Genomic DNA, 12411 nt, shown 5'->3' on the forward strand with positions numbered 1-12411 from the left:
AGTGGCATTTAATAAGGAATGTGTGTTGAAAGAAAGACAGCACGTCCTAATAGCGAAATTGTATGCCTAGTGGTGGGGAAATCGAAAAAGTCTTTATGTTTGTCACGATGTTACCATTACTGTGGTTCTGGCTCCACCATGGGTCAACAGAGTCCAGTGAAGTTTGAAAAAATAAGTGCATGTGGTTATTTTTTTTATTCCAAAAGCTAATTGTTGGGAATAAAACCCACACTTTTGATGTCTTAAGAGCCTGTAATGTGAGCAATAGTTAAATGAGCCATTCAGTTGAGAATGTAGCTCCACGCCAAGTGGACCCACGGAACGCCGAGCTTCACCTGTAGAGTTCACTTCCCCACGTTTATTTTTAATCCTTGCTTTTCTGGAATAAGCTGGAACCAACCCCACCAGCTTATTTGCTTAGCAAAGCTTGGCGCCTCTAGAGGCCCAGATATTGAATATAAAATACTCTGAGTCGCCACATGAAAGACATCAAATCTGTGCTGATTGGTGTGGCCCGTCCCCGGGGGAACGTCTCTTTGCAGGTCACCTCTCTGCCGAGACAGAACTGCTCTGCAGGGACTCACGGGGGTGGCGGGAGCTGGTGCATTAATTGCTAAAAACTCAAAGCGCTGAAGTGCTACACTTGGTTAAGCCAGGCGGCCCAGAAAACACACTGGCAAGTCCTTCCTGCTCTTCAACAGCTTCCCACTTGGCCACCCCTAGTGCATGCGTGTAGGACATCACTGTGTGAAGCTGCTGGCTCTGGGATGGCCAGGGTCTCCCACACAGGCCGTGGTTCAGGGGGTGGAGCTGGGAAGTGTCTGTGTCTCTCTGGATCTGGGGAATAGAGCCAGAATAAGAATAAGGGAAAGAGAGCGCGCCAGGAGGCTGAATGGTACTTGCGAACACTGAAGAGAGAAAGAAGGAAAATGGAGAAATGAGGCAGGATGAGAAGGGAGAGGGAAGGAAGCGGCCAGGGAGCCGCCCGGATCTCTGAATTCTGGACACACAAGGCCTGGGGATGTGGCTGCCTCTCCTGAAGCCCCTGGGAGCAGTTCAGAGTCAGGGCGGGCCCGTCTTCCCAGGGGTCACTGTGGGCGTGGGCTTTGGACGCCCCCGGCCGATATGGAGGAGTTTGAGCCCTGGTTGGTACGTGTGTCTAGGAAGTCAAAAACTGGGGCCTCTGTCACCCCATCTGGGTTGGCTATTCACCTGGCTCTGGGGACTCTAGAGTTGTCTGATGATGGGGCACAGAGGTGCCTCCCATCCTGTCTTCCTCCTTTCTTCCCAGAACTGGGGCTTTGGAAGCAGTAGCCACAAATCCTAACTTTCAAGATGGAGTTTCAGGTGCACACCAGAGAGGCCCCTCTTGTAGGCTGTCAGGACTTCTCTGCTCTGACACTGGTTGCTGGGATGCCAGGGAGGGGTCAGAAAGAGTCTGCTTCTCTGGGTTAGACACTTCCAGAAAGGACAGGAAGTGAGCAAGTTGGACACATTCCAAGGTTCTCTCACTGCAGCTCCTGCTCCTGCAGTGAGAATAATACAGATTTTGCTCTGGCCCCCAGGGAAATGGCATCAGGGAAGTCCCCTCTGACCACGGTACTCTGACACTGCCTCTTAATTGATGCACAGAGCTACTGTACACGCCAAGGGGTGCTTATGATCTAGACAGAGCTCCCTGCCTGAAAGTCCAGCCTGGGGGGTGCTGTTGGATGTGATAGGTCCCCAGTCTTCACCACGTGCATCCTGAGCGAAGGTTCTGGCTGCCACCCCCATCTACCTCGAAAACAACTTTGAATCAACCCAAAAGTTCCCCTGAACTTCTTTCCCCTCTGGAGAAAATGACAATTAACCCTTGAACAACACGAGTTGGTACTGCACAGGTCCACTTATAGGCAGATTCTTCTTTCAAGAAATATTTTGGAAAACTTTTTGAAGATTTGTGACAATTTGAAAAAACTCACAGGCAAACTGCATAGCCTAAAAATACTGAAAATTAAGAAAAACTTAGTTATGTCACAAATGCAGAAAATATCTGTAGGTACTTGCCTATTCTTACATAGGCATAAAGTAATATTTAATATAAAATTAATAATGTGTTAGTTTTCTTACTGTTTTATAACTTGGCTTCTAAAGAATTACAGTCATTGACGATGCTTCTCTTGTAATTGAAGATACTGCCTATCAGCCTGTCATCTCAGGTCAGCGGTTTTTTAAAAGCTGTAACAACGTTTCCAGTATTGCATTATGAATGTGACTGTAACACTGTATGCCATAAGATGTTTATAATGATTAGCACATAGGCTAGGCTGCTGTGAAGCCATCATACCAATTACACTGGGCGACCATAAAGCGAGCACATCGCTGCTGCTTCGTTGTCAGAGCACGAATCATTGTACTTGTCAATAAACGTGAATTTCCTTTTCACACTATCTTTTCATTTTTGATGTCTCGTAGTAACACTTGTAACACCTACAGTGTTTTGTATCATGTAAGACAACATTGACATAGTTATGGACAGACGACTCATCTTGTAAACAGGTGAAGTACACTTATGGTGTTGATAAATACAGTACCATAAATACATCTCTTCCTTATGATTTTCTTAATATTGGCTTCTTTCTGGCTTACTTGATTATGAGAATACAATATATAATATAGTATAGAAAATACGTTTGACTGTTTATGTTACCAGTAAGGCTCCTGGTTAACGGCGGGCTATTTTGGGGTGTCATAATTTATATGCAGATTTTTGACTGTGGGAGGTCAGTGCCTCTAACCTCCATGTTGTTCAAGGGTCAACTGTGTTTAAGGAGGCAAGGTGATTTCAGGATTATGGGTAATACTCTTCTAAGGACACATCCAGGATTGGGTCATTCCTGTGTCACTTTCTATTTCACTTAGTCAGGTGAGAGTGGCACCATTATTCTTGGAATAGTTTTGAAACTGTTTTACTTTATTAACAAAAGGTGAATCGCTGGCAAAGCGTCAGTACTTGAACTAGCATCAGGAGTAGGTACTTGCTCCGTGCATCGTAACAGGGGAGAGGCAATATTTAGGGTTTAGAACCTGGCTGCTCACAGGACCATGGAATGGCAGCGTCACCATCACCCGGGAACTTGTTGGAAATGCAGAGGGTCAGGCCCTACCCAGACCTACTGTGTCAGACCTGCATCTAGCAAGATCCCCAGGGAGTTTGTAGGCACATTCAGCTTTGAGACGCTGCACTCTGAGGCTGGTACGGCCATGGACCTCACCCTGCTGGAGTCCCAGCTCTCGTCTTTGTTTTGCAGCTTGACTTTAGGGCCGTGTGTTGTTCTTTGTTCCTGTCTCTTTCCTTGTACCTTGTTGCTTTGTGTCCTTTTGTACTGTTATGGGATCTACAGGGAAGGGTCACTTTCAGGGGAACAACTTTAAGATTGCCCTGCTCCCTATGTAATTGACCCAGGATGGGATCCAAACTGGGAGGATATTTTTTTTCCATAGTGAGGATGATTTGCATTAAGATATTCACATTTTTTTCACTCAACCCTCCCCCTGTGACAAAGGATGTGTATTTATGAAACAGCTGGTTGGGGCAAAATGGCTTTGTGTGTGTGTGTGCGTGTGTGTGTGTGTGTAGCCACAGAATATGCTTTTTTCTTTTGAGATCCTCTGTTTAAGGAACAAATCTTCAACCTTGCTCACATTAGCAGTGTGAGCTAATCAGTGGAAACACCCAGCATGGGACGCTCTTTTATCCTTAAGAGAGAAAGAGTAAGTTGTATTTTAATTAGGTATTTATAATGGTTACAAAGCAGCTCTTCAAGAGAAGTTTTAAGAATCTGGCCTTCCTTCCAAGGCATAACTGTGTTCAAATTATCCTAAAGAGAGGCTGTATATCAATCTAGTCCAATTTGTGATAAATTTACAACTGAGATCTGCACAGCAGATTTATAACAACAATTAAGCAGAAGGAAAATGGGTCATAAATTTTGGCTGGCACAGTCCGGCACCAAAGAGAAGAAAAGAGAATGGTTGGTTTTAGCCAGATCAAAAGTCAATAATCTCAACATAAAGTGATAAAGCTATAGCAAAAACAATTTATATGGAAAGAAGTCCCCCCCCATCCTTTTCAAAATTAGATATTAGAGAACACAGTGAAGCATCCGTATTACAGAGGTCTTATTAAACAATTGCTGTACTTTCTCAATTTTACAAGGGGTCCAAATGGTATAAGGTTTTCCCTGTTCCTCCACAATGGACTGTAATGAAAGTCTTTCCCCTTTAAGAGGGTTAAGGACACATGTAGAAAAGGGTTCTCCAAGAGATTGGTGACTGGAGAAAGAAGGTTTTGAGCTGAATTTTGATGGTGGGATGAAAGGAGGGGAGGCCAGACACAATTCCAGAGCCAGATGATTTGGAAGAAAACATGTATGTCCTGGAAAGAAGCAGCCCGGAGGCATGCACCGTAGGGTAGGTTATAGTTGTGTTAGACACTGGGACAGAGGTCTCTGCCCCAGAAGGAGAAAGGCAATCAAGGCCACTTGGGTCAAAAAGGGTGATAAGAGATGGGCTATTACCAGACAGAACGTGTGGCTTGTAAAACGTGTATCAAGATAATCCCCGATAGTGAAGGATGGCATTCAAGTATCCCCGTGTGCGCCAGAAGTTTAGTTCTGTTCAAGGAGAGCCCCTGAGTTACCGACCTCACCACGGACAATGTCCCGTCTTCACTGTGAAAGGATGCAATAAGGCCGACCGCCAACCCCCGCATCATTCTAACCAATAAAGCAGCACTGGCTGGCCCTGTAGACATCACCAGACACTTGGGAGGAAGTGGCCGCGTCATTTACGAGGAGTACGCATCATTTGGAAGTACAAAAGAGCAGGCGGCACTAAGCACTTTTGGACTCATACCTTTGACTTTGGAAAGCTGGTTTTTAAAATTTCAGAGGAAAGGTGAGTGTGACTGCAGAATACAGAATTTCAAAGTAGGAGCTTCTAATCTGGAGACCATGGATTCTATGCACATGGTGGATACACTATTTTCTGGCCACCAGCAGCCATTCACCCAACTTCTAGTAACAAGGGCTTGGGGATCCACTTCTCCATTTGAGTTCTGACTGGCTCAGGTGAGGCCCCATCTAGATACCAGCTCCAGGGATTGTGTGAGTGACCCAGGTCTAAGCCAATCAGAACGTCATATTCCCCTCAGCCCCGGTGATTGGCTGGGAGGCGCGCGTAGGACCCAGTCTCTATCAGTGAGATGCCGTTTGACTGTCACTGAGACTCCCTGGAAAGAGACTCTTGCTTCTTCAAGCTGGACCTGAACCAGCTCTCTTCTCCACTCCCCCTATCCCCAGCCTAGGAAAAGATTAGAGGGGTTTAAGGAAAACGTGTCAGAGCAGGGAGTCATCAGCCTAGAGAAGCGTTCTCCTGTCCAGAGCCAAGGAAGGAGGGTGCCCATAGAGCCCTTCCTGGAAAGTGGGGGCAGCTGCCTGAGCTGGCATTTCATTCTCCACGTGGCCACCTGCTGATGCAGCACAACTGTCCCCTTGCCCTCTCTGCCTATTTGAGCAGAAGAACAGTAGCTGGAGACAGATACCAGGGCAGAACAGAGAAGGGACAGGAGAGGGAGCAATCACTGTTGGTGTGTGAGATGTGTGATTCCTGTGGGCCGCTCAGATACTGCACAAAGCGTTGCTGGTCAGCATGAGCCTTCTTGCCAGTGCCCTGCTCACGAGGGCTGACTGGCAGCAGGAGACCCCGGCACCCAGAAGCTGTGAGGCAGGAGTCCCTTCCCTGCCAGGGAACTATCTGTGACAGGTGGAGGGTCCCAAGAGCCAGTCCTCTGAATAATTCCTACTCCTACTCCATGCCAGAGGCCACCGCAGGGGAGGGGCTGAGAGACGCCCCGTTAGGCAGGATCTGGGGATCTGTTAGTAGCCCCGCCCCTGGGAGGAGAAGGGGTGCAGGAGTCACAGGAGGAGGAGAGGAAGGAGAGTGAAAGAACAGATCCCCTCACCCCTGACAGTTTCCTCAGGTCACAGGTCAGCCTGAACTAAGGGGATGGAAGGGCATGAAATTGGACTGGAGACAGACTTTTAATTGAACCAGACTGTTCTGAACTTTTTAATGCCTAAAGAGGACCAGAAACCTTTGAGATCTGTCTGAGGTATCATCAAGGAAAGGGAGAAGAGATTTGTCAGAGCATATTTAAAAGAAATAAATGGAAAAAATGGAAAAGGAGTCCATGCTCATACTTCACTTAGTTCAGACTGTTCAACATGCTGGTTACACAGCTGTCTTGAGACCACTAGGGGAGATCCTGTCCAAGAACAGAGTGTGCCCAGTGTGACTGTTGCTGAGAGAGGGGAGAGATGACAACCTGGGTCTTAGTGACAGAGTTTGAGCCCCTGCATCAAGCCATACCTGAAGGCAGCCCTACTCTCTAGAGTTTTCAGTTATGTGGGTCAGTAAACTCCCTAAGCCAACCTGGACTGACTTTTCTATCACTGTCAGGAGAAGGACTCCTGATACAGCAAACACATATGCTCTTTCTCTTGGGGAGAAGACGTAGCTTTCACCAGATTCTCAGAGGGCATCACTGAAAAAGGATACAGCTCAGGGAAAGGAAACTCCAGAGCTCAGATCCAGTGACCTCACTGACAAATGCAAGGGAAGGCCATCTAATGAGATGCGTGGGGCTCTATAGGGATATCATGGCAGGACTAGGTCAGAACATCCTTGGGTGTAGGGTCTGGAGCCCAACTCTGGCAGTAACTGGCACTCAAAACATATCTGTTGAATGGAAACCAGCAGGAAAATTATCACAAGTCATACTTTACATGCAAATTTTTAGGAATATTTTCAGGAAAATATCTAATGTGTGAACGTCTCATCTGCATTTCCATGTTCTGACAGATGGCCCGTATTAACAGAACTCTGATTGTAGTAAAAGAAAAAAGGGGGGGAAAAGGAAATAGAAGAAAAAAAGAGAACCTGTAAGTATTTACTGAGCGTGTACCATGTGCAAGGCTATACAAATGTTAACACTATTGTAACTACCAGACTTATTTTTTAAAAAGACAAGTTCTATGAATCTCCATTTCTCAGAGACAGTCCCAACTGTTACTTTGAGAAAGGAAGCGACTGAGGGGCTGGCAGGGCGGACTCTGAGAGTCCAAGGCTATATTCTCAAAGTGGAACCGGGGACCACCTGCAATATGTATTTAAAATGCAGACCCTGGCCCAGACAGAATGAGAACCTCTGTGGGGAGGGCCCTGGAATCTGTGTCTTTAAAATCTTCCTAGGTGATTTTATGCACACTAAAGTTTGGAAAACTTTACTTCCTAAAATCTGTTTATTTGCTCAGGAGGTCTCAGTGCCTGACAACATTCTGCACAGCCCCATGGAAGGCGGTTCTCTGGGGAAAGAAGCCCCCATCCTAGGCTAGGGGGATTTGAAGGAGGCCAGGGTTTGGTGAGACAGTGCCGCCCTCCTCGAGGCCGTGTCTGTTTAGGCCACGTCAGAGGTAAGGGGCTGTGTGAGCGAGGGCCTCCGGATGGAGGTCTATGGGAGCCCTCCCTGTGTCCTGGTAGATGGACACGACCACATATCACTGCAGTGTAGCTGGTGGGACAGACTCCCAGGGCCCCGCAGCTCTCTGAATGATACCACTCGTTCTAGACTTGATTACTTACTGCTGTCTCTTGCCCTGGAGAATTTCATTTGGAAGGGAAGTATTGTTTTAATAGACATAACTTACTGTTTTCAATTGGCAATTATATTCCCTGAAGATAAGGACCATGACTTCTATCTCTCAGAGCTGCTTCCCCATCTCCAACCCACTGCCATGTCCACCACACTGCTGACCACTCTCTAAGTGCTTAAAAGTCTTAGGTTGACATACCTCCTGGTTTATTTGAGAGCAGGGGGCTGGACCCCCTCTCCCGCCTTGCCAGCCTTCCTGGGGTAGCTGCCGGGCTTCCGTGGGAGCTCACTCTCCCGAGTGGTCAGTCTTGTGATGTGGGTATGGCTGACTCCAGGAGCAGGACTGACTGACTTAAGCCCACCCATGCCCCCATGCCCCCAGCTACAACTGCCAGTTCAAGAATGGGCAGTGACCTAAGCATTCGACCAGAGTGAACCTGATGACTCTTGCTGAGAATCTGGGGTCACTGACTCTTTCCTCCATTGGTTATGAGCAAGAAAGCCTATAGTCCCAGATGCTCTGGGCAGGCTGCTTGGGGCTTGAAAGGAGGGCACAGCCAAGAGTGGGACCAGTAGGAAGAAAGCACAGCCAAGAAGTGGGGAGAAACGAGGACCTGAGCACATCTCTGAGCCTACATAAAGATTTGCTTGAAGCCACATCTATTCCTAAGATGCTCAATAATCTGTATTAATAAGTACCTCTCTCCATTTTTGCGGGGATGCTTAAATCAATTTGGGCTGGGGTTTTGTTACCTGCCCCTAACTGCACCCTAATAGATATACCCTTCAGCTCCCCTTATAGTAATGTACCCCAATCGTCTTTGGTTCCCCCTCCTTCCCCTCCTCAACTAAAAAATAATCCACGGGTATGTATGAAACAGGAGGAGATGGGTGGTGGGAGTGGGTAGTAGGGTTATTTGGATTCACAGCTTGTTGAGACTCCATGCCCAAAGAATATTGATTAATGGATCAATGTCAACCTGGAGGGAAGCCCTGTCCTGTTCAACATTTTAATCGATGACTTGGATGAAATAGAAGACATGCTTAGCAAGCTTCAGATGACACAAAGCTGGAGGAATTGCTAATATGACAGATGGCAGAATCAAGATTCAAAATTATTTTGACTGACTGGAGCAATAATAAGGATAAATATAAACTCTTGCATCTAGGCTCAAAAAAATCAATGGTACAAACAGCGGACTGGGGAGACTCGGCTTGGCAGATGCCAGAACGTCACAGAACTTTAAGTTGATCATAAAGCTTGTGATGAGCCAAAAGTTAAGACAATTAGTAACACGGTTAATGCAGTTCCTAAAAGAATGGCTAACCCTGCATCTACTTTCCCCAGGGGGATAAAGAAGTGAAATTTTCTGGGAAGCAGTTTTCAGCTCAGTATATGAAAGAAATTTCTAATGGTTCCAATAACAGAACAGACCTCTTCCCCAAATCGTGAATTACATCAGAATGTAATAGAAAGGAATCCATGATGGTGGTCTTCCTTTTAAAGTACAGATTTTTAACAACTCATAAGTCAAAGCAGTACACACATCAGCGTCCAGAAAAAATGATGTGAAAAAGTAGCCAAGTTCAGCACCCTTGAAAGTTTGTTTCCAGTCCAGCCAAGAGGGGTCCCACCAAGAAGGAATATCCAGAATTTGGACCTGGAGTTGACTGGCCCCCTCTCACGTTGCTCCATTTACAGACCTCATCCTCCGTGCTCGACCAGTATTCATTCCTGCTTTGCCGGGGCCCATCCTTCTGCCTGCCTCTGCCTTCCACTTTGGCTCCATTTTCTGGCTCACACTCACCTCCCTGGGCTTGGAGACTCCACAGTCAGAGCACTGGGAACCACGCCTCCTTCCCCATCCATGAAGACCCCGGCTTCTCCGAGCCAAGCCTGGTTTCATGGACTGCCCCAGATAGTGAAGGCGTGTGACAGTTTTTTTTTTTTTATCTTTTTTTTTTTTCTGAGTATTCTACTTTACTTGCTAACCCAGAGAGATGGAAAAGGTGGACCACAGTACCCAGGCGGAGCTTAGAATGTGATATTAGCTAAGTGGTTATCAAAAATAAATTTTACTTCTATGAGCACAAAATCACCCGGACAACTGTACTCACGTGTTTCGTGTTGAAACCGTCCACCTCTCTCAGAAGCTTCTCTTGGCAGTTGGGGTGGGTGGCCAGGAGGTAGGTGGCAAAAGAGAGAGTGTTGGTGATGATCTCGTAGCCGGCGATGAGGAAGATGAAGGCCTGGCCCACGACCTCATCCACAGTCAGAGGCTTGGACAGGGTTCTGGGCTGGTGTGGCTGGGAAGGACTTGTGGTGCATCTGGTGGAGGATAAGGCTTTCCTGACGATGTCAAAGTCCTCCACGCCCACAGAGGTGGCAGAATGTGAGGCATTCAGGACCATTTGGAGGAAATCTTTCCGCCTCTAAAGGAACAAAGAAAAATGTACATTGTGGCCTTAGAGTCACATAAGAGAGCCTTCTTGGGGCACAAAAGACGATGTGCACGTGCAGCTTTTAAATAGCTCGATGGGAGTGAGGACTTCCGTTGTGGGGTTGTCTGAGATGGCAAGAACCTGGAAGCCCCGTCTGTCGCTCAGTGGGGCGCTGGTTCGGAGGCTAGCGCAGCAGGCAGCACACTGTGCCCCTGCCGTTCAAGAGGCTGAGCCCGTTTGTTAAGCCAGATCGGTAAATAACAAGAACCAGCTGCAGCAGAGAATGCACGATAGAATCTCATTTCTGTAAAAACAGTACCTGGACAAGATATGTAATTATGTACATCCATGCATAGAAAGTGTTCAGCAACATTCAGGCCCAGTGGGTCACAGGGAGCTGGAGGAGGTGGGACAGCCAGGCGGGCTTTCCCTTTTCACTTTGTCCCTGTTGGTGGTGTTGGTTGGTTGGTTTCCCAACAATAAAGCAGAGGAAGCGTCATACAGATTTAAACGGAAGCTTCTGCTCCATTGTACACTTCCGCACAACCCAGGGCCTACTTTGCGCCCGTTTTTCTCGCAGCAGGAAGTTATCGGAGCCTGGGGGCGGGGGGGGGGGGGGGTGTGGGGCGGGGCGGGGACCGAGCCTTGGTGCAGCTTGCCTGCCACGGCTCTGCTTTGCATTTTGCATCCCTTGGCCTAGCCTCCTCGTGTCGGGCCCCCTTTTTCCCTCAGGAGTCCCGTACCCCACTTAAGTGGTTTGAGCTCTCTGACCACTTCCCCTGCCTCCCCTTATCGGCCATTTGCACGGTCTTTCTTACTACCACTAACTGTCACCGTGGGAGCGTTTACATGTTGCTTTAGCCTTGACAGAGTGTATCCCTGGTGCACCCCATCTTTGAAAGCTCTTTAATGTGATGAGTGACAACCAATACGTCACTCTTTGCTGAAGTTTAAGGGACTCAACAGCAAAAGGGAGAGTATTAGAACCACCAACAGAAAAAATTGTAATTACAAAGTTGCATTATTTTCTCAGTCCGCTGGCTTCTGAACTTCTATTGCGTTCACAGTCTTTGTGGCACACATTTAGCATTTCGTTCCATCTTTTAAGGTGGCTGTTACTTCACATGGGGTTGCTTGCATCTCCAGGGCAGGACCCTGCACCCAACCCCATGCCTGTACTGAGCTGAACACACATTAGGTGTGCAGTAAATAGCTCCACAAATGCAATGAGATAAGTACATTTTGAGGAAGCCTGTGTTGGACTTGCTTGCAACTGCTTGCGACTTCGAGCGAGAAACTTGCATCACAAGACCTTTGCAGCTCTAGTGCCTCCCAGCTCTGTGACCTTGGAAGGTGTCTGCTGAGATTCCAGCAAGGCTCTCAGCTAAGCCTGTGGGTGGCAAGAACCTTGAGACTAAGGGTGCGAGACCTCCGTGTCCTGCCAGCCTGCTCAGGTTGGAACAGCTGAGAGCACGACACAGGTCAGCCGTAGTTGGCTGCCTCTTTCCACCCTGGCCCTGCTCATTCTGTTTTCCAAATGGCGTCTGCCAGGACTGGCTTTCCCCCGGCTTCCTTCCTGTTGCCTGGTCAACTCCTAGGACTGCCAGCCCTGGTCCCAGGGCAGGGCATGATGGCATGTGTGGGAGGTGAGCATTCTCAGCTACCTCGACTCCTGGATGCCAGCTGAGGACCCCGGAGTATCCCCAGTGAGACCCCAGGCTCTCTCTTGACTTGAAACTCCTCAGGTGTGATACAATTGTGGTCCTTGAGGCGGGCTTGTGGCTTTGCTGGAGGTGGGGGGAGGGGGAGGATGGGAGGGAGGGCACAGTCACATCCACACAGTTGGATTTTTCCCATGGCAGAGCTGCAGCTGGCATCCTTTCTTCTCAGCCTGGCTCGGACAGGCTGCTACAGGGCCATCGAGCCTTACAGAAATCTATCTTAACCTCTGGCTCAGAGGCCAGAGGAGAGGGCTGCTCTCTGGGGCCCGTGCGCTGGAGAGAAGCATTAGTGTAGATGGGTTTCTTTTATTTGCACTGCATCACCGAGGCTATTTGAACACTGCCCATTTAGGGCTGAAACAGTGCTGGTTTATGATTATACCCAAGAAAAATACGCACCCTGATAGATGTAGGTGTCTAATCCACCCATCGGCTAGAGCTTAGAAAAATATTTACCTTTTAACATCTGTGCTGCATTTTCCACTGCGCACACACACATCTGTTTGATGGAATGTCTACAGAGTTTAGATGGGTTTAAAGCAAGTTTTCTTA

At 47.8% G+C, this 12411-nt stretch overlaps 1 protein-coding gene across 1 annotated transcript in view; it reads right to left on the reverse strand.

Annotated features, from left to right (window-relative positions):
• Window positions 1-12411, reverse strand: part of TBXAS1 (thromboxane A synthase 1) — a 142297-nt gene that overhangs the window by 35620 nt on the left and 94266 nt on the right. Inside the window, exon 9 of the mRNA XM_006210031.4 lies at window positions 9815-10129. Coding sequence (XP_006210093.2) covers window positions 9815-10129 — 315 coding nt within the window. The remainder of the gene's footprint in view (window positions 1-9814; window positions 10130-12411) is intronic.

Source organism: Vicugna pacos, chromosome 7 (genome assembly GCF_048564905.1).
Source record: "Vicugna pacos chromosome 7, VicPac4, whole genome shotgun sequence".
Taxonomy (NCBI): Eukaryota; Metazoa; Chordata; class Mammalia; order Artiodactyla; family Camelidae; genus Vicugna; species Vicugna pacos.